Genomic DNA, 21,142 nt, shown 5'->3' on the forward strand with positions numbered 1-21,142 from the left:
AAAAACTGACTCCAATGTCACTTGTCAGCAGTCAGTAGAATCGTTCCTTCTCAGTCAGGCCAGACTTGTTGATCTGGTAGAAGACCATTTGGTATTCATAGTTATGTGGTATGCATCTACTCTTCCTCCTGGACTTCTCTGTGGCATTTAGTACTATTCACCACCATATACACCTACCATGCCTCCAGACAGCTGCAGAGGAGCATGGAAATATCCTGAATGGCTCAAGTCTTTCCACTCAGACTGAACTCAGAGTCTTTATGCTCAGTTGTTCTCCCAGATCCAAATCCCTCAACTGCAGAAGGGCAAGGCTCAATCCTTTCCACTGTATTATTCAACAGCTTAGCCACCTTAAAGAGGGAATATCCTGCTGCAACCTTAACTATTGTCAACTTTACAGTGAAACCATTAGGCAAGCAACAATGTGTGATTTGTGCTTTTCTGCAAAACCCTGTTTATTTTATTGTTACCTCATCCTCTCAACTCACCCCATCCTCTCTGTATTTAGACCACTTGTGTCCTAGCCTACATCTAGAATGTGAACTTTCTGGGGCAGGGACTGTTGTCTTTGTTACATATCCACAGTGCTTCCAGCAATGGGACCTTAATCCCAGAGACAAGTTTGAAGGTGCTACCATAATAATGAACCCACACAATGACCCCCAGCTCTACATCTCCCAATATTATCTGTGAAATTTCATCAAAGTGCTGTTTACTTTCATTTCCAAGTATCAGTGAAGACGTTAAGTAAAATTATAGTTCCCACCTAATGCAGCATCTCAAAACAACTGATCAACTCAATGTATTGCTATTTATTATCGTTGTCTTCACCCAATTCTTAATGCACCTGACAACATTCATTTACACACACCCATATTAAACAATTCTGGGAGTAAAATTTCCTGGCACGTCAGACATTTTACTAAACGGATATGTTTTACTGAAACACAGACTATGTTGTATAGTAAGCTTAAGATAAATTTCAGAAAAACCACAATCATGATGTATTACATCTAAAAAGCAAGTTGAGGCCCAATCTAGAAAAGGTCTAATGTTAGAGCTATACATGATAAATATTTGTTAAAAGGTCATACTTAAAATGGCTTTAGGAAATATGACTTTTTATTATGAATGCTGCTTCTCCCATACTTGGATACACACAACTCACCATAGGTTGGTGTAGTAGGATTGCTACAGATTTAATATTTGTAACTTATTAAAAAAAGAATACAGAATGCTTCCAAATTAATAAAATGTAATTTAAAACCTTGTAATGCATATTTTTGTCCTGAGAAACAAACATACTTTATGTAGGAAAAAAATTCAGCAACTTTTTCAATCCTTGAAAACATGGAGACGACCACTGGAGTTACCACCCACTAAGATATTCTTTGTAGGGTGCACAGCATTGATGGAACAAACAGAGCCAAGGTAATCTACATTATAAAAAGAGTGTAACTGTTCACCAGTGTCCTGGAAGATTTCTATTTGCCTTGGGCGTGCCATACTGCCAACCACAAAACAGTCTTCCTGTTTAGGGTCCCATATTGCTCTGAACCTAGTTAACCAGCGTCCTGTGTTATTGTTATGTCTATTCAGAAAAATGAAAGAAAACATAAAAATCAAACACTGAATTTAGTAAGTTGCATATTTAAATACTGCCATTTCAGGTGCTCTTGTTTAGAGCATCCATTAGCCACACGTCTATCCTCACCTTCTAGCCATCATCATATTCAGCTAGTTTGGGAATGGTACTTTTCAGAACTGTTCAACACTACTCCTCAACAGATCAGAGGAGAAGTGTACATTAATGATAAGAGCCACCCCTTTCCTCTCACAGACCTAGAGGAAGGGACTGTAACAGGACAAAAAGGAGAACTAAAGGCAAGAAAAGTGTAGCAAGAGATCTTCTGACATAATAAGCAACTATTTGTAAAAGGTACTCAAGCTCTGGAATTGTCTTGATACAAATCCAGGGGAAAACCATTAAGGCCTTTTAAAAAATGCAAAATTTTAAACTTTCAGGCCAGCCATATTAATACCAACCCCTCAGTGACCCCAGAGGTGGCAATGACTGATATGATGGAGGGAGTCCCGCCTTTCTTGTTCACAGAAAGGATTTGCAAGCTTTAAGCCTGGGCGAAGCAGGAATGAAGGAAAGGGAATAAGGAAAAGATAGATATCTCCATTTATAAGCAGTGCCCTTTATTATCAAAATGTGTTGCTTTGAGTATCTTGTTCAATTGCAAAATATTTTTAGAATTACAAAATAATTTTAAAAAGAAACACCTATGAGACCACACCCTGAAACATGAGAAAACTTCTCAAAAGTACAGGGACATAACAGGCTTTAATACTCTAGTTACACAGAAAGATATTAAAAGCCTCCTCACAAATCTAGTGGACTCAAAGCTGGCTATATACAACCCTGATCCTGGGTTTAGCTGAGGACCAAAGCTAGTCCTCCGTCTAATAAAGAACAGCATCAGGGCTGCTCTCTCTTATGCAGCTGCCTAGGACACCAATAGCTGTTCTAGTGGCTGGAGAATCACCAGGTTTAGGGCAAGCCCCCGCCATGCCCCCTTTTCACAGTAAAAGCCACTATGACAGCTCTCTGCTACCTGGCGGCTCTCTCCACCAGGTGGTTGTGCTAGCTTTACAGCAACTCAAAGCAGCCAGAAAAGGCAAGATCCTTAGCACTAGTATATGTGCCTTACCTGACAGCAGTGAGAACAGAAATCGTAGATGATAAAGAGCTGGTATCATAGACTCTGTGAAGTAAAGCAAATCATAAAACTATATATAAACACACACACAATAATAAAAACAAGATTTTCCTGACTATATACATAGGCATTTTACAGGTATCAGACAATACAAGTTTTGGAATACAGTAATAGGTTCTGTACTTGTGAAATCCAATTTAGGGATAGGTGTTAAAGTCCTGATTCCATTAATAGATACGCATTCTAAAGCAAATTTTTGTATTTTTGAACAGAATTACTTTAGTTTGTTACCTTATAACATTAGAGCGGAGCAGGGGCTGCAGAGGGCAATTTAAACTGGGGTAGGGGGAGGCAAAGATTTGCTCCTCCACCTGATCTTCCTCTTCCCCTCTCAGGTGCCCTACCACACCAGCAACCTAATGCCCCTGGCCCATGAGCCCCTACACCCACACCCTCCAAATCTAAGTGAGTGGCACTGGGACCTGGCATGTGGGGTCACAGCACCACTCAAGTTTATCCCAGCCAAAAAAAAAAAGTTAACTAACTTCAAGTCTTTAAATCATGATTAAACGACTTCAGTAACTCAGCCTCAAGTTAGGGTCTATTACAGGAGTGGATGGATGAGGTTCTGTGGTCTGCAATGTGCAGGAGGTCAGAGGCTAGGGATTCACAACCTTTTGCATTGAAAGCCCCTCTCCACACTCTACCCCACCATGCTATAAAAACTTCATGGCCCACCCGTGCCACAACTGTTTTTCTGCATATCCAGTAGATTAAGAGTCAGGACCGGCGTTAAGGATAGCAAGCAGGGCAACTGCCCAGGGCCCCGCAAAGCTAAGTTGTGCAGGCTTCAGCTTCACAGCCAGGTGGTGGGGCTCAAGGCCCCAGGCTTCTGCCCCACACGACGGGGCTTCAACTTTCTACCCTGGGCTCCAGCAAGTCTAATGCCAACCCCCCTTGGTGGACCCTCTGAAACCTGCTCACAGCCCCCCAGGGGTCCCAGACCCCTGGTTGAGAGCTGCTAGACTAGATGATCATGATGATCCCTTCTAACCTTAGTCTATGAAAGCGCTGGTGCCCATTCCTGGCTCCAAAGCCTATGGAGTAGAGGGTTACCGGATGTAAAAAGCTCACACAGACCCCCACCCAGTACTAATATGCTCCTTTGAAAATATATCTGGAATAGCTGAACTTCTATGTTTGTCTTGTTCAAACTGCAAAGATTTAAGAAGTCTTTACTACTGGGTTGGTTCCGTATCACACCCTACTTTTTAAGAGTAGGTCTTTGAATATCTGTTGTGCATACGGAGCTGTAAAGATGTATTGCAAGGAATATACAAGAATTTGTGTAGCTGCATTTCCTCCCGTCTACACAGACTTAGTATCTAATATATACACGTAATTTATGAATTAATAGCAACCATCCATTCTGAACCATGACGGTGTAAGCACCACCACAGTTCAGTTACTGTCTGTTGTGCTGCAGCATCGCAAGTGGCTGAAAAGTCCAATTCTTGAGCAATAGTCTTTGCCATGAATATCCCGGGGTAAAGCACAGGGCCAGAAGATGAAGCCAGTGCACTATTACAACTTGAGGCCTGCTGCGCTTTCCTCTTTGCTCTCTTCACTGTCTTCTCATCCTCCTCTCTCTGACATGTCAGTTATAGCGATATGACTATTGCATACATTCTTGAAAGAATATGATTTTGTTTTTAAAACACAGACAGTTTTGTATATGGCCTGATTTTTCAGCCTTAACCAGGCCTCCCATTTTGTGCCTACTATTCTGTGATGTAATTTAGGTTACTTAAACATTTAAGTACCCGATTTGTGGATGTAATCAGATACTTAGATGTCCAGATTATTTAAATAATGATCACAAACTGACAGCATGAAAAGTGAGACTTTTTAAAAAACACAGTCCCCACGACAATTTCAGTCCTAATTATGTCATATGCTTTATCCACCTCTAGGCAACATATAAAAACACCAGTTCTTTTGTCAGACTTTTAGCAGGAACACTGAAGAAATTCAGGACCTCAGCGCTTGTAACTGCTATACGTGGACTCATTAACCAGGTTTTTTAAAAGCTAGCCCTATCACTGTGTCTATTTATGGTCACAGTTGTAGGTTCTAAAGAGAAATGAGGGCAAAAATGTAAGCAAAGAAATCATTAGTTATAAAAACTATTACAAGAAATTCTACTTAAAAATGTAAAGAAAAAGCTATCAAGAACAAATATTAGGCAGTGAATTGTACTTCTGTATTCTCTTCCTTCCCACACCCTTACCTCAACATATCATCAGCACACGTTGTTACCACTCTGTTACCAGTAATAGGTGAGAAATACGCAGAAGCAACACTCTTTGTGTGTCCACTGAGAAAGCTTATGGGCTTGTTTTCATTAGGCTTCAGGTATCGTGTATCAAAAATGCAAACATTCCTGCAAGACACACACAGCGCCATTTTAGAACAGGTATCATTATGGAACGTTAAGTAGTTAACTAACTAACTACTCTAAAGTCAAGTAGTTGCATAGTCTTTAAAATTTAAATTTTCAGTTTTCACTTCCATGTAAGTGGAGGAACAGAGTGTACTAGCTGCACCTTAAAAAACCTAAATATAATAATAATTGCCTTTTAAGAGCTAGAATGTATAGTACAGCCTGCCCTAAACCACTCACAAGGCAAACAGTAATTACAAATGTCAATTCCTTCATAAGCCATTACCAAAAGCCTTTATTTCCCCAAGGATGTGAGCTGTAGCTCACGAAAGCTTATGCTCAAATAAATTGGTTAGTCGCTAAGGTGCCACAAGTACTCCCTTTCTTTTTGCAGATACAGACTAACACGGCTGCTCCTCTGAAGCCTAAAAAAAGATGCTACTCATTATTTTTGAAGTGGCACCATCCATGAAAATGACAACTGCGGGTGTGCTAGTACTTTTAATCCTCTTTTCCCAAAACTGAAGTGTCGCATAGTGTCCTTTTCTTACTCCCAACACCAAAATATTAGGGAAAGCCAAATTATATCAGATTTTAAGTTTCTTTGTAGAACGTTTTCCTAAATGATCAGAAAAACCTTGAATATACATATTTAAGTTAAAAAATTAACTTCCCTATTATAAATATCAGTAGATGATCGCTCTCCCCAAACCGATCCCATTTACAGCTGATTCCCAAGGCCTTCCTGTGAAACCGCTGCACAGAGTTCTGAAAGCACAAGTCACTGTAATACATTTTGAAGTACATACACTGCACCAGCAGCAATGAAATACTGTCTGTTCACTGGATGAACATGGACAGTTCTTGTTGTCTTTGCATTAACATTTGCAGTAAGTTCAGAAGAGGTTCCTGGGGTCCGTCTGTCCACAATAGCCACGTCACCATCCCACTGTCCTACCACCAACGTGGAGGCATTGTTTGCCAAGAAGTCAAAGGAAGAAAAGCGTTTTTCTTCACTTCTATACACCTAAGTATGAAACAGGCATTTATGTAAAGCAATGTATAATTGGTTAAAAATAAAATCAGACTAATCAACCATTTCCATATTGATACTTCACAGCAACTGAAGTATACAATAGAATGTAATCTGCTTTAACTACAGCTATGTCCTTTCACACTGAATTATGCTAGTAACATCAGTTAAAACAGCAGCAGTGATCCATTTAAGTAGCTTTTTCATGAGAGCAGGTGGAATACAGAAAGTGTCTCTATATAGGGTATTTTGGACAATAGACTGAACAGAATGCAAAGTATTTATAACTCCCACATAAGGTCTTGTCATCCAACTATTTCCACAAGCAAAGGAAAGACTCACCAAGCAAATCTCAGTCGGGTACTGAAATGGGTAGTACTGGCTGTCCCCACCCCAGGCCCAGGGGTGCACCAAGGAGGATCAGGCTCCATGGAATTTGAGGAACAAGCTCAGAACGAGCCTTTGTCCATGCCAGTCTCCCAGCATAGTGGCCATTATCCACAGTTAAGGTAATGGTACTTTAAGCAACATTAATTTAAGACTTCATTACTGTGCCCGCCAGGGGAGCCTGGCCAATGGCAGCACTCCTCTTGTAGAAGCCATGTGACCATGAGAAGCCAGGACCAGGCAAACAGGAGAGAAGAATTGCAAATCTCTTCCCAGGATCCACAAAGCTAGGATGTTATGTGTCACTTGGCCCCTTTGTGGAGTTCTAAGCAGTTGTCTGGGGAATGGGTGAGAACAATTAAGCTAACAGGAGTTTTACGTTGCACCATGATTGATATTTTCAGAGCTCCTCTAAAGAAAAACTGTTAATTTGCTGCTTTAAAATATACTCTTAAAAAAAAATGAAGAGATTTACTGGGTTAAATAGTCACATAGATGCAGATGAAACTCATTTTAACATGAAACAGAGTTCCTTAGTGAGAATAAGTTAAAGAGGGTGTCCATGACATGTTATGAGGATGTTTTCTTAAAACACCGCAGTCAAATCAAAAACAAGGCAAATTTTCCAGATATTTGATTGGCTATGTGGTTTCCATATTTTTTTTTGGACTGTATTTTTATGAAAATGTTTTTTATGGTTATTTTATGTTGCCTTATGAGGGAATACTGGTAAACTTTCCAGCAATCCGAGGAGCTAACAAATTATTTTTGGTATTAAGTGGCTGAATATACTTCATAGCTATATATATTGATAGATTCATAAGGAGACTTATACATAATGGAACTGCATGAACATTCACCTCTTCAAAGATAGCTCTGGTAACATCTCCACATCGTACTGTTCCATCATAGCTCAGGGATAGCAAATGAACAGGATTAAATGGAGAAAAATACATGCAGCTTACTGGTTGACTATGTGGTATAAAGACATATACTCCATCTTCAGATTTAGAGTTCTGAAAATAAAAAGATTTAATTAACACAATGTTAAATTAACCATGTCATTTCTACTTTTACATTTATTGCTCTTTCAAAAAGTTACTTATGTCTCAATTCTGTATCACAACTAATATTGATTTGCTTTTTCCTAATCTTTTCTGAATGTTTGCATACAGCAATAAATTCATTCTGCTAGGTAAACTAATAGAACAAGACTGCTTCCAGTAGTCCAAATTGCAAATGTAGCCCTATCTGAGCCTCTCTGAGGCAAGTCGTTGGAGCCCTTGATCAGGCTAAACAGCCATTGATGTCAATGAGTTCTGCCTGAGGGCATAGTGCAGGATTTTGCTCACAATTTACAGTTCAACATACTACTGACAGGCCTATGCTTTGTTTCCCCTCATCCTTTTCATCACTGTACAACAGGCTTAGTTACATGAGCTAGACATTTACTGTCAATTTCATAATTACTATACCTCCCAGAGAGTAAGAGCTACAACTTCTGCTATAACTTATTTCAGAGTAGCAGCCATGTTAGTCTGTATCCGCAAAAAGAAAAGGAGTACTTGTGGCACCTTAGAGACTAACAAAATTTAGGTGCTATAATGTAAAGTTCTATTTCATCATATTGTTTTTATTGCTAGAATTGGTTTACATTCAATTTGGGAATTAAAAACTGGACAGTAAAACTTTCCTACATCTTATCTTCTAATAACGCTAATACCACTACAGCATCCAATCAAAATTTAAAATACAGTCAAATGCTTATTTTTTGGTTCCGGTACTCTCTTCCTTCTATGGATGTTATTCTTTGCCCCCAAACTGAGCTACCTTCAGTAAACCTAGACTGAATTCAGAGAAAACTAAGACAGCTATTACATCTTAATTAGTGACACAAGCTTCTCTTGTGGATGAGCTTTCCAGAGGAGGTTAAAGTAGCATTTGCTTTTCCTTTATCATTAGTCATTTGGAGTAAGAGGGTGAATAGGTCTTGTTGCCCAAGCACATTATGATAATTCTGTAGGCCTAATGTACACAACTGTATGTGGTAATGTGATAATTTCTGCCTTATTCCACTGGAGACGGGAGATTCCAGGCTTATGGCAAAAGCATTTGTTTCTTGTTCTGTTGATTTGCAATATTATACAACCATAGAACGTAGGTCTGGAAGGGGCCTCAAGAGGTCATCTAGAGTCCATTCCCCCATGATAAGGAAGGCGTAAATATCCCTAGACCATCCTTGACAAGTCTCTGTCTAACCTGTTCTTAAAAACCTCCAAGAATGAGGATTCTACAACCTCCTTAGGTAACTTGTTCCAGTGCTTAACTAGCCGTATAGTTAGAAAGTTTTGCCCTAATATCCAAACCAAATCTCCCTTACTGCAAACTAAACTTGTCCTATCCTTGATGGACACTGAACACAGATATAGAGAAAAATTACATTAGGTCATTTTTAGAGGGTTTTACAATTTATTCCCATTTTTTTGTGTGTCACTCCATGGCCTGTATTATTTGTGTGTGTTGCAGCAATGACCAAAGGCACCAATCAAGAATATAACCATGTTGTGCAGGGGGCTATACAAGCATATATAAAGATATAGCTTCTGCTCTTAGAATTTAAGACAACGTAACAATTCTAACAAACAGAAGAAAAGGAGGACAAGCGTTATGAAAATAGGTACCTAAGAGATCAACGATCTTGTGGGTCCGCCATTACTTTAGTACATGATCACTTTATAATCTTTAACATTTTTATCCTCATAACATCCCTGTCAAGTAGGGGAGTACTATTATTCCCATTTTATAGGTGAGGAACTGAGGCACAGAGAGACTAAAGGGTAAAGTCCTAGCCCCTCTGAAGTCAAAGGGGGTTTTGCCACGGACTTCAATGGAGGTAGGATTTCACTCTAAATGCATTGCCTGTAGTCACAAAGGGTGACTCTATGGCAAAGCTTAGAACCGGACCTGGGACAGCTGGCATCAGAACCACTGGATCATACTTCGCCTCGTCATGTAACAACACTGGTTGGCACAACTTGATGGTTCTAAATTATGAAGATTTTTTTAACCCTATACATAGCTGGTATTATTCAGTTATCTTTGAGTTTCTTAATCTAGCTAAGATTAGCTGACTGATTTCTTGGAGGCATCAAGGCAGAAATGGGTTTTGAGGAAGGTTTTTAAGACATGAAGGGCAGTAGCTTTACACACTAAGTCAGGGAGGGTGGCTTCATGTATAAGGGACAGCATGAAAGGAAGAGCAAACAGCTGCAGAAGAGAGAAATGGGCATTTAAGATGGGCATCTATGGCAGAACAGAGAGGATGGTGACACAATACAAGATATTTGCAAATAAGTAGTAAAAGGCAGAATTGTGAAGGGTCTTAAAGAGGAGGACAAGAAACTGGAATGTAATGCATTTGAAAAAAACAGTGCTAGAGTAGACAGAGAGAGAGCTGGAACATTCAGAACAGTGTGCAAGGAAGATTATACTAGCAGCTTCATTCTGTATGAACCTGAGGGAGCCGATGCGGGTGTCAGGGAGGCCAAAGTGAAAGAAGCTACAATAATCAAGTCACAAGAGAAAGACATGGACAAGAACTTTGATTGTAGGAATAAGTAAGACAAGTTGATTTCAGAGTCAAGGTGATATGAAAAATAGTAGTTTTGATTTGCTAACAAATTTTCAATAATGTTCTACAATGTGAGAGAAAGGTCGGTGAGGTAATATCTTCTATTGGACCAACTTCTGTTGATGAGAGAGACAATGTAGCATAAATAAAGGCATGATAGTGTGTGATGGCATAACAATTTTATTTACACTAGTTGAGATGACATGATTCCCTCATTGCCATCATCCCAATCTCATGCACATAAAGATTATATTGCCTACCCCCCCAAAACTGTATTGTCTCATAGATGTTACCTCCTTAGCACTGGAACCGCATTTCAGTAACGGTCTACTAATCAGATTTACTAAAATCGTTCTCACCAGTTATCTGATTTCCCACCCCATACGATTCCCAATAAATGAATCCTAAGCACAACCCTCTCCTCCCCCAAAGAGATATCACACAAGCAATTTACCAAATCCCAAAGACCAATCTGTCCAGACTTGTCTCCGGCTGCCACCAAGGTCCTGCTTTCAGAAGGATGGATAGCCACAGAATATATTCTATTTTTGACAACTTTTGTAACAGCATCTTCACTCAGGATCATATGACTCAGACTGGCTTTGTATCTAGGCAACATCATTAAATTGTTAGATATTTCCCGCCAAAAAGTTAAAATTGACAGAAATAAGTTGTTTATAGATTACCTTTCTAAGTTACATATGTGTTTTTCAGTATCATTAGGGTTTATCTGCATTGTAAGACAGGGGGAAAAAGTACCAGTTAAATTTGGGCACATATTTACTGGCAAAGTTATTGTGAGCTCAGGCTAAATGCCCCAAAAAATTAGTGAATTCTGACGGATACCTGACTTATCTTTGTCCATGTATCCAGAAACCCATCCGTTAATTCACTGCTCTTATTCTGATTTGTAGGTACCATTGGAAGAGGTCCAGGTGGCAACTGAGGCTATTTAAAAGGCAGAAACTATGTTAAATACCCTGTGCATCTTTTACAGCTTCCCAACCAGTTCATTCAACTAGAAAAATGGATAAGCAAAGGGAGCTATTCAGCAATTATATATGCCACAAACATAAATCTATCCTTTCAAGATATTAAAATGTGCATAAAAAGAAATTCATATCAAAATATATCTTATTCCAGGAAGGAAGGGCAGGAAATAGTAAATACAAGTGTGTAAAAAGGTAGCCTCCTATACCCTTTCCTTTTCTCCCGACTCCGAGAAGCATCGTCTTCAACAACTATATGTTGCAGAAATTTAGCGTTATTTCCGTAGTAATGCAAAAAACCTAAATTATCAGCTCACATAGGAATACAGTTTTACATGTTGCTGTATAACTTCCTCAAATAAGGTAGTACATGTCTCAGGAAAAAAATAAGCTAACGAAAAGTTAGATTCAAGGTATGCTGAAAACACAAAACCCGAACAAGAAAAATATGAATTAACGCTGCCACAGCTGAATCTATGAATTACTGAGCATACATTACATTCTATCAAGATTCTGTAATGTTATGCAGAAGTGGGAAAGTATTATATCTTCAGCTTGAGCCACAGAACACAGAATTAACTATTGCACACTCCACTTCTACCATCAGATTTACTTTCAATAGAACTTCTCAGAGCATGCTCTGTTGAGATCATTTTGAATAGAATTTACTTTGTTTCTGCACAACCCTAGATCACTTTCACAGGGTCATATTCTCCTGTTCTTGCTCTTGAGAAGTCCCATAGAAGCCAATGGGGCTCTTCATGGAACAAAGTACTACTCAACATGAACACGGGTGGAAGAATCTGACCCATACTATTGGCTGCATGAAAAACTTCTCAAGTATCTCCAGGTTATCGAATAAAACTTATTTAGCCAATTAGGGATAAGTATTATCACAGCCAAACCCATTCAGATTTATTAAAAATTTCAATATCTCTAAATAAAAATCTAACATGTTTTCATAAAGCTGCCAAATATGCACTGTACTGTATTTCTTCTTTTTTCCTTCACCATCTTACATATTCATCAATTACTGGTTCTGGCTGTGCTGGAATTTCTGGCAATGGAACTCCTGATGGATCTACTCTTTGTAAGCGCATAGATCTTCGACGTACTGTCTCAGCTTCTGTCTTTTTGGGCTTAACTCTAGAGGAATGGAAATAGTCAAACAATATATATTCAAATAAGCCATGAGTTCCTGTGGTAAAGAAATCCAAAATAGGTTTGGATCTTTATTTCCAGAACTCTGACCCAGACTAATATCACAAATAGCTTTGATTCATTCTAGAAATGTGTTTTGCTCACAGAATCATAGAAATGTAGGGCTGGAAGGGACCCTCTCAAGAGGCTGTCTAGTCCATGCCCCTTGCGCTGAGACAGGACCAAGTATACTTAGGCCATCCCAAACGGTGTTTACCTACAAAAGAATTACTACACCACATTATGTCTTTAGTCTACGTTGTCTAGGAATCAGAGTGGTAGCCGTGTTAGTCTGTATCAGCAAAAAGAACGAGGAGTACTTGTGGCACCTTAGAGACTAATTTATTTGAGCATAAACTTTCGTGGGCTAAAACCCACTTCATCGGATGCATGCAGTGGAAAATACAGTAGGAAGTCTATACACAGAGAACATGAAACAATGGGTGTTGCCATACCCACTACAACAAGAGTGATCAGTTAAGGTGAGCTATTATCATCAGGAGAAAAAAAAAAAAACCTTTTGCAGTGATAATCAGGATGACCCATTTCCAACAGTTGACAAGGTGTGAGTAACAGTAGGGGGGAAAAAGAAGCATGGGGAAATAGTTTTACTTTGTGTAATGACCCATCCACTCCCAGTCTTTATTCAAACCTAATTTAATGGTGTCCAGTTTGCGGGTAACCATAGCAGTGCCGCTGACTTGAAGGTATACATTGTCCCCAAATGTGAAATAGTTATGGGTGAGGACAAAGTTCAGCCACCAGATTTGCTGTGAGAGTGGATGGGTCATTACACAAAGTAAAACTATTCCCCCATGCTTATTTCCCCCCCTACTGTTACTCACACCGTCTTATCAACTGTTGGAAATGGGCCATCCAGTTTATCACTACAAAAGGTTTTTTTTCTCCTGCGGATAATAGCTCACCTTAACTGATCACTCTTGTTGTAGTGGGTATGGCAACACCCATTGTTTCATGTTCTCTGTGTATTTACTTATATCTTCCTACTGTATTTTCCACTGCATGCATCCGATGAAGTGGGTTTTAGCCCACGAAAGCTTATGCTCAAATAAATTTGTTAGTCTCTAAGGTGCCACAAATACTCCTCGTTCTTTTTGTTGTCTAGGAATGTTTACCTTTATTACATTTTTGGTTTTCAGTTATGATCTACCTTCTCCCTGTTCTCCTCGCTCCCCAACTCTAGCTATTTATTCAGTGGCAAACAACTAATTTAAAGCTGCTTGGGGGTATGTCATCCTGTGGCAGAACAGTGAGTGGAGCAAAACCCAAAATTTCTGAAATCAGGAAATGCAAAGTTAAGGTTGCCCATGCAAGCTTAGCTCTGACCTCTTTCAGCAATGCCCTAATACACCCCGTTAACACATACGCCTTTACTTTGCCAACCCCACAGTTACTGAAATGTACATGTTGAATCTGTCTCTCTCCAGGCCTCCATTCTATCCACTAGTCTTCCTTTACATCGTCTTCCATACTGTATTTTATTTTCTTCTTATTCCTCTGTCCTGTAGCTTGTTTTCCTGTTTTTACTTAATGCCAGTGTTTCTATACTTATTATACCTATACCTAATATTCCCTTTTATCCTTTCAATTTTTTCCTCTCCAGCTCCCTTTCCCTTTGTTCCATTATCAGACTGATTTTTTTCTTCTTAGCCGTCAAGCTCGATATCACACTAGATGACTTCTTGAGGTCCCTTCCAGCCTTAAATTTTATGATTCTATAAGAACAAGTTGCTCTTGAAATCTCACTGAAAATACAATTGCTACTTTCATGCTATTTTGACCAGAAAGACATTCATACTACCATTACTTCTCTTAAAAAAAAAAAAAAAAAGGATGAGGTACAGAAATACATTAAGTGAAAACCTACCAATGGAGAAGTCACATGGACAGTTTAAGGTAATTGGTGGTCTAGATCAGGGGTTCTCACGGCCTCAGAGTGCAGCCACCAACTCTTGCTGGTGACCGCTGTTACAATTTTAACTAAAATTCCTAATTAAGTTTAGGAAAGACAGAAATAAATATGCACATATACATGTCCAAATCATTCCAATTTATTTATGTTGGTATTTTTTGCAGACTCAAAAATAATGTACACTTGTCTCTATTCTTTACTGGAACTAAACAGAACAGAAACACAAATAAGGTGCTTTGCAGGTTCTTGTCTTTTGCTGTTGTTGTTTATTGTGTGTTTTGGGTTGCTTTTTTAAAGACTTGCTAACTATTAAGTCTGCTGTTGTGAAAAGTGATATTAACAAACATACAAATATTACTTTTCACACGCAGAAGACTTACGCAGCCCTGGCAAGCCCAGAGACAAATTAAGCCCTGGATGGGGAGGTGGGTACAGTACCGTTGAGGGCCAAAGGCAATGAGGAGAATGGATGGGGGGACAAGAGGAGAATGGATGGCACCCCAGGGAAGGTGAGGAACTCACTAGCAGCCTGCTCCTCCAGCATTTGTCTCTCCAGAAGGGGGCAGGACCCAACCCCTGCTGGCAGCCTCGGGGAAGGGGCCACTGCTTTGCCCTGTCCCCCATCACAGTCCAGAAGGCTGTGGCCACAAGACAAGCCCCTGGGGGCCGCATTTGAGAAACCCTGGCCTAGATCAAGATTTAAATATGTACTGCATACATATATAATGAAAAAAGTAGAATTAGCAAAAAAATGTTGATTTTTATTTTTGTTTAAATATTGATGTTATTTTACCTTTTGATTCCATGAGATTGTCCTTTGGTTGCCATTTTGCGAAGTCTTGCAGCTGACTTTAAAGAAAAGTGTAGAAATGTAAGAAATATAGTCAGATGAACAAGTGGTTTTTTTGGAATATTTTTGTGCAATGCAGTTAACTAAAGGAAACTAGTGATTATGAAGTGACTAAAAATTACAATTTTTGTGTTTATTCTCTCAATTAATTATCTGACTTGTTCAGTTTACCAGTCAAATTTTCCTAACTTCCAATTCTACAAACTAAAGAGTAAATCTGAAACTCAAACTGAGTTGTTTCTACCTCTTGTTCTTTCAAGTTGTTACCCACTACCAACAAAATTCACTGAATAATGTAGATGGCAAACAAGAACAGAATACAGTCCATCTTGCTATTCTACAGCTGTATACATCTTGCAGTGATAAGAAAAACAAAATCCTAAACAAGAAGCACCAGAGAAAGTGACTTTGAACAGAAATCATATTTTAAAAGAGATGCCAATATATAAAAACTTATATTAGATTTTGAATTTATGAATAAGACTCGTAAGAGGATTAGATATATAAAAGCTGAAATATCAGCAGTTTAATTCACTATAATTATAATCACTATGGGACTTGAATTCAGCATACAACTGCAGGGATAAAGTCCAAATTGGGGGACAGCCGAGTGCTTGTTCAGTGTTTTATTTCTTTAGACATATGGAATTTTAGAGTGGTTTGTGTACACAGGTAGGAAGGAATCCAATGTGCTACATGGGGGGGAGGGAGGGAGGGGCTTAAACTTGTCTCCGCTGAGCTCTTCAGAGACATCTGGGGAGATTTTTTCAAGTCACTCCCTCCTACCCCAACCACAGAGGTTGAGTCTTGGTGAGCATAAGCCCTATTTCCTCCCAGCTAGGGCTCTCTGTGCCTCTGCGCCTGGGACTGAACAGTTCCATCTCCAGCTTTTCTAGCTCTGTTGTGAGAACGAACAGCAGAGACTGCGCAGAACCAGCTCTGGGTGAATAAAGGAGTGACCTTTCAAGGAAGGAGCTTACTCCTTAATGCAAGAGTGGACCTATGAGGGAGAACAGAACAGAACAGAACACAGGAGAGAGAAGGAACCTGGAAAGGAGAGGAAGAGCAGGACCCGTGTCTGTAGATAACATTTAAAATGTCACTACTTTAATTTGTTGGATTACTTCCTCCACTGTGTAGCAGTATAATACACAGCACTTATAATGCTTTCCATAATTTAAAGTACTTTATACATATTAATGAATTAAATCCCACCTTCAAAAAAAAATAGAGCCCTATCAAAAAGTATGCAAAGTATAATCAGATCACCGTGGGAGATCATTGCAATATATCATTGCAAAGTCAGTTGTGAAGTTTTTATGCCTCTCTCTCAAGCATCTGGTATAGGCCACTGTTAGAGACATGTTTCATAACTAAATGAACTATGGGTCAGTTTTAGTATGGCAATTTCTATTATGTTTAGAGTGACAATTTTATTCTTATTCTAGGGAGACATCATACAAACCTCAAGCAGCTTTAGAGAAGCAAAAAAATTAGCATTTTCTGTAATGTTCTTTAGTCTTTTTCTTTCATAGGCTGACAGCTGTGAAGATCCATCCTGCACGAACAAATAAAAGCAATTACTCTGTAGGATAATGTTTAGGATATTACACAGAGTGCACAAAAAAGGCCTGGACTGTTGAGAAAATAAAGCACTGTACAAAGTTGCATGGCCTTTTTTTTTTTAGGTTCCAAACTTCTCTTACAATAAATGTTACTTTATAGTAAGGAGTACCTGACATTCCTCCATTTCCAAACAACTGTTAAAGTATGCGGTCATTAAAAGCAAAAAGGCACAAAACACTAGAAAGTTGACAAACTGGTTAAAACAGAATAGGGAGGAACAGGGGAAAAGTGGCACATTACACCAAACTCCTAGGCAGTACTGCTTTAAGAGAGCTCCATCAGTGTGGCCAGAAAGTGTCCAATCACAAACATGAATATAAATTTATATTTTGCCTTAATACAAAGAGAAGCTGCGGATTCTTTGTTTTACCCTGCTGCAGAAGCATTCTCCCTCCCACCCCCCAAGAGATACACCACAACAGGAAAGGATAAAACAGACCAGCCCCAGAGACTGATATTTAAGGAATGGTGACTGAATTAAAATTTCTTGAAGGCACACCTGCTGAGTTTTGAAGAAGATCTGAAGAAAAATGTGGGGGAGCTAGTCAATATGGTAACTTTAGAAAACCTTTAATTGCACATATTGACCGAAGCCAAGCTGGTTTTGTATCAGGATAGGAGTGTTTTGCACACTCAGCTCAGGCACACACTTATGAAGATGGAGTGTTAAAGATTAGTCTCAAAGTTCTTTATGGATGTTAAAATTATTTCAATAATATCTTTAATATTACATTGATAAATAAGAAATGAAAGCCTGAGGCAATTATACAACACTGAAATGTACAACAATACAGATATTAGGCTGTCTTATAATAGTTGTCTATGGTATTGTTTATAGAAAAATTGAGTCCTTTTTAGAACTAAAGGTAACTAAAGTCTTTATAAGAGTGGAGTTATTCAGATATACATCTTTCAGTTATATTCATAAGCAAAATACTGGATGCAAATGGAGTAAGCGGTGTGTTATTTCTTGGTACCTTAGAGAAAAAGGGAAATGTGGTACAGTCTGAAAATTATTATTTGGATTGCCATAGCACTTAGGAGCCCTAGTGACAGACCAGGAACCCACTGTACTAAATCCTGTACAACTACAGAACAAAAAGGCAGACTCTGCCCAAAACAGCTTACAATCTAAGCTTAAGAGAAGAGACAACAGATGGCTAGACAGACAGAGTACAAGGAAATGACAAGACAATACTGGTCAATAGGATAATAAAATAGAATAATTTTCTTTTTCTGGTAACAAAACTTTTACGAGCCAATCCTGAAACTGATACTACTCAGGAAGGCCCATGTGGAGTCAGTGGCAGGATCAAGACCTTAGGTTGGATTTTTGCTGTCGGGATTTTGTTTAGCTATGACTGCTTGAAAGAAATAGTCTCTCATACATTACAGACTGTCAAGATTAATTATGTTAACTATACTAATATTTATCTACAGCCAATATGTATGGTTAAGAAAAAGATCTAAAACGGAGGGCTATGTAAAAATGAATAACTTATATTGAATAATTATGAAAAACATGGTCTTCTTTTTCTACCTTTAAAAAAAATGAAGTAAAATAATTGCATTCCCTTAAAAAGAGTACAATAATTTTATTCCTTTTGCTATTTTCTAGGGGGCAAACAGTTCCTCGTTTACAAAATCATCAATACTTGAAGTTTCAAAATGTAAAAGATGCCAAACAACAGAAATTGAGGGCTAGGCTAAGAATATACAGAGGAAGCTAAAAGCAAAAGAGAATATAGTCACAAAAAATGTTTGGTTTCTTACCACATAAGAGACATCGGAATTACTTCCTTCACTGTCTGTATCCCAATTGTTTTCTGAATCATGATCAACTGTAACTGAGGCGTTTGTGGGTGACACCATCCTACTTTTATGATGAAGTGAAGACATACTGGGGATTACTCCTTGTGGACTGGAAGAAGCCTTGTAGGATACATCTCTTATTTGCTGACTTGTGGGATCATCGCGGGATTTTTTGACTTTTGGTTCTCTTTCTGAAGGCCCTTCAGTACTAGAAAACTTTTCTAGTAAGCGTTTCTGGGGCAGACGTTTGTTGCGTTTCTCTTCTTCCATGGATAAGGGGGTGAGAAGAACTTTCACTTGTTTTCCAAAAACTGCTCTTCGTTCAGCTTTTTCTGATACATAGCTCATACCGGGGTTGTCTTTAGGGGTGTGCTCCTACACAAATGACGTAGAGAAAAATATGAAGCATACTGTGCTCAAATAAATGCGTTAGTCTCTAAAGGTGCGACAAGCGCTCCTGTTCTTTTTGCGGGTACCGACTAACAGGGCTGCTCCTCCGAAACCTGCACTCGAGCTCCGCTCCTGTAACTTGTCTCCACAGGACTGGCACCAGGCACAAATCATGCGAAAACCAGTGGCATATTAAATATACAAACGCCTCAGTGTAAAAAAAATAAAATAAAATCCTGCTGCTGGGTTTTCTCCTGCCTTATAGGCGGAGCCCAAGGCGTGGAGCTTTCCTCCCAAAAGGAAGGGCCCTTCCCAGCCGCTTGGTGGGTCCCTGCTCACAGAGCAAGCATCGCCGGCAGCTCCTTCCGACGCAGTGGCCAGGAAGCGCTTACAACACGGGGATGGAAACATCGCCCCGGCTTCGGCCCCGCGGCTCGCAGAGGGCTGTGGCCCTCCGTCCTCCGGGGCCAGGCACGGCCGAGACCCCGGGCGGCGGGGAGAGCCGCCCCCCGCCCGACCCAGGTGCACCGCGCGCGCAGACCCGCCCCGACCCGCCCCGCCCAGCCGCGGCGTTTTCTTTCCTCCAGGCCACGCAACTGCTGCCTGGGTTTCCTCCCTCGCACCCGGGATGGGGGGGGCCCGGCCCCGGCCCGCTCTGGCTCAGCGGCGCGTGGGTGCCCGGCGCTGTACAAAGGCGGCGGAGCCGCTCCCCGCCCCCCAGGCGCGCCCAACGCCAGGGAGCGGAGCCTGCCGAGGAACGGGCCCGGCCCGGCGGCCCCCGCTGCGGCCGGAGGGCGCTGCCGCCGGGGAAGGGAGCGGGGCGGCGGCCGCCCCCGGGCCGGGCTCGCTCGGGGCTCAGCGAGCCCAGCCGGGGCGGTCCCCGGGGCGGCGCTGAGGGCGGAAGAGGCGCCCCAGAGGCCGGTCTGCCCTGGCCGCCCCAACCGCCTGACCTGCGTCCGCTGCCGGGCGAGCGGCGAGAGCGGCTCCTCAGCCCCGAGCGTCGCGGCCTCGGCCAACGGCATCTCCCCGGCGGGGGCGGGGGCGGGGGCGGGGCCTCCCCTTCCCGCGTGTGCAAGGGGGCGGGGCGCGGTTACCTAACGGCGCGGGGGGGCCCGGGGCTGCGAGCCGCCCGCACAGACCCGCTCGCCCCGGCGGGCCCCGCGCGACGCTTCCCTCAGAGGCGCCCCCGGCGGGCGAGAGGAAACGCGGGCCCCTCCGGCGCTGGTGCCGGGACCAGGCCTGCGGCAGCCCCCCCGGCCCCAAGGGGTTTCCAGCGTTTGGACTCCGCGAAGGCCAGGGCTGGAAGGGACCTCAGGAGCCCTCCAGTCCCGCCCCCGGCTCACAGCAGCGCCAACATCAACGCTGCCCGCCCCCGCCTGTTGGGTACCCGCGTCCTCCTCCCAGCCAGGGCTTTGTCAAAAACCCTAAAAGCCTCTAAGGATGGAGAGCCCACCGCCTCCCCAGGGATCCCATTCCGGCGCTTCACCCCCCGCCCCGTGAAATCGTGTTTCCGAATATCCAGCCTAGACCTCCCCCCTGCAACTTGTTCTGCCACCCCTGGGAACAGCCCAGCTCCATCCTCTGGGGAGGGAGGTTTAGTGGGGGAGGTTTAGGTTGGATATTAGGAAAAACTTTTTCACTAGGAGGGTGGTGAAACACTGGAATGCGTTACCCAGGGAGGTGGTAGAATCTCCTTCCTTAGAGGTTTTTAAGGTCAGGCTTGACAAAGCCATGGCTGGGATGATTTAACTGGGAATTGGTCCTGCTTCGAGCAGGGGGTTGGACTAGATGGCCTTCTGGGGTCCCTTCCAACCCTGATAGTCTATGATTCTCTCTGGAGCCCCCCTTTGGGTAGCTGACGGCTGCTATCAAATCCCCCCCCCCGCACTCATCTCTTCTGCAGACTAGACAAGCCCAGTTCCCTCAGCCTCTCCTTGTAATTCCTGTGCCCCAGCCGCCTCATGATTTTCATTGCCCTCCGCTGGACTCTCTCCATATATCAGGCTGGAGTCCTGTTATAAAGAAACATGCTTCTGCAAGCACATAATACTATGGTGATCAGTAATGATTAGAAAGTAATGGTTTAATGAGGGAGAAGAAGTAACAGGTAAAAGAATGAGAT

At 41.4% G+C, this 21,142-nt stretch overlaps 2 protein-coding genes across 4 annotated transcripts in view; one reads left to right on the forward strand and one right to left on the reverse strand.

Annotated features, from left to right (window-relative positions):
* The window catches only part of FRMD5 (FERM domain containing 5), a 302,761-nt gene extending 283,933 nt beyond the window's left edge, over positions 1–18,828 (forward strand). Inside the window, exon 15 of the mRNA XM_073304542.1 lies at positions 18,437–18,828. Within this exon, the coding sequence (XP_073160643.1) occupies positions 18,437–18,523 (87 nt within the window). The 3' untranslated portion in view covers positions 18,524–18,828. The remainder of the gene's footprint in view (positions 1–18,436) is intronic.
* Positions 793–20,077, reverse strand: WDR76 (WD repeat domain 76). Of its 3 annotated transcripts, XR_012154121.1 has the most exons (14): positions 19,971–20,077; positions 18,592–19,005; positions 16,658–16,750; positions 15,136–15,191; positions 12,229–12,355; positions 11,067–11,168; positions 10,907–10,950; positions 10,675–10,828; positions 7,450–7,605; positions 5,979–6,196; positions 5,017–5,169; positions 2,718–2,771; positions 1,715–1,855; positions 1,530–1,591 (listed from the first exon to the last, which is right to left on the reverse strand). XR_012154121.1 is itself a non-coding variant. In XM_073304537.1 (13 exons), exons 1-13 carry the CDS (start codon positions 20,040–20,042, stop codon positions 1,336–1,338), a joined length of 1,794 nt encoding a protein of 597 aa, XP_073160638.1. In that variant the 5' UTR covers positions 20,043–20,077; the 3' UTR covers positions 793–1,335. The 3 variants fall into 3 exon arrangements, 2 of the variants coding, with proteins under 2 accessions (XP_073160638.1, XP_073160637.1); XM_073304537.1 differs by lacking the exon at positions 1,715–1,855 and having other exon boundaries at positions 793–1,591; positions 7,555–7,605; XM_073304536.1 differs by lacking the exon at positions 1,715–1,855 and having other exon boundaries at positions 793–1,591.
* Positions 20,078–21,142: the final 1,065 nt, after the last annotated feature.

This window comes from Lepidochelys kempii, chromosome 10 (genome assembly GCF_965140265.1).
Source record: "Lepidochelys kempii isolate rLepKem1 chromosome 10, rLepKem1.hap2, whole genome shotgun sequence".
In the NCBI taxonomy this organism is placed as follows: Eukaryota; Metazoa; Chordata; order Testudines; family Cheloniidae; genus Lepidochelys; species Lepidochelys kempii.

What these genes read in the sequence shown, in the direction of transcription:
- WDR76 (XM_073304536.1), bottom strand. Translation starts at nt 20,042, where the DNA reads ATGCCGTTGGCCGAGGCCGCGACGCTCGGGGCTGAGGAGCCGCTCTCG. An exon ending in TCGCCCGGCAGCGGACGCAG is followed by an intron (nt 19,006 to 19,970) that starts GTCAGGCGGTTG and finishes TCATTTGTGTAG; the next exon opens with GAGCACACCCCTAAAGACAA. An exon ending in CCAGAGCTATCTTTGAAGAG is followed by an intron (nt 6,197 to 7,449) that starts GTGAATGTTCAT and finishes TTTCATACTTAG; the next exon opens with GTGTATAGAAGTGAAGAAAA.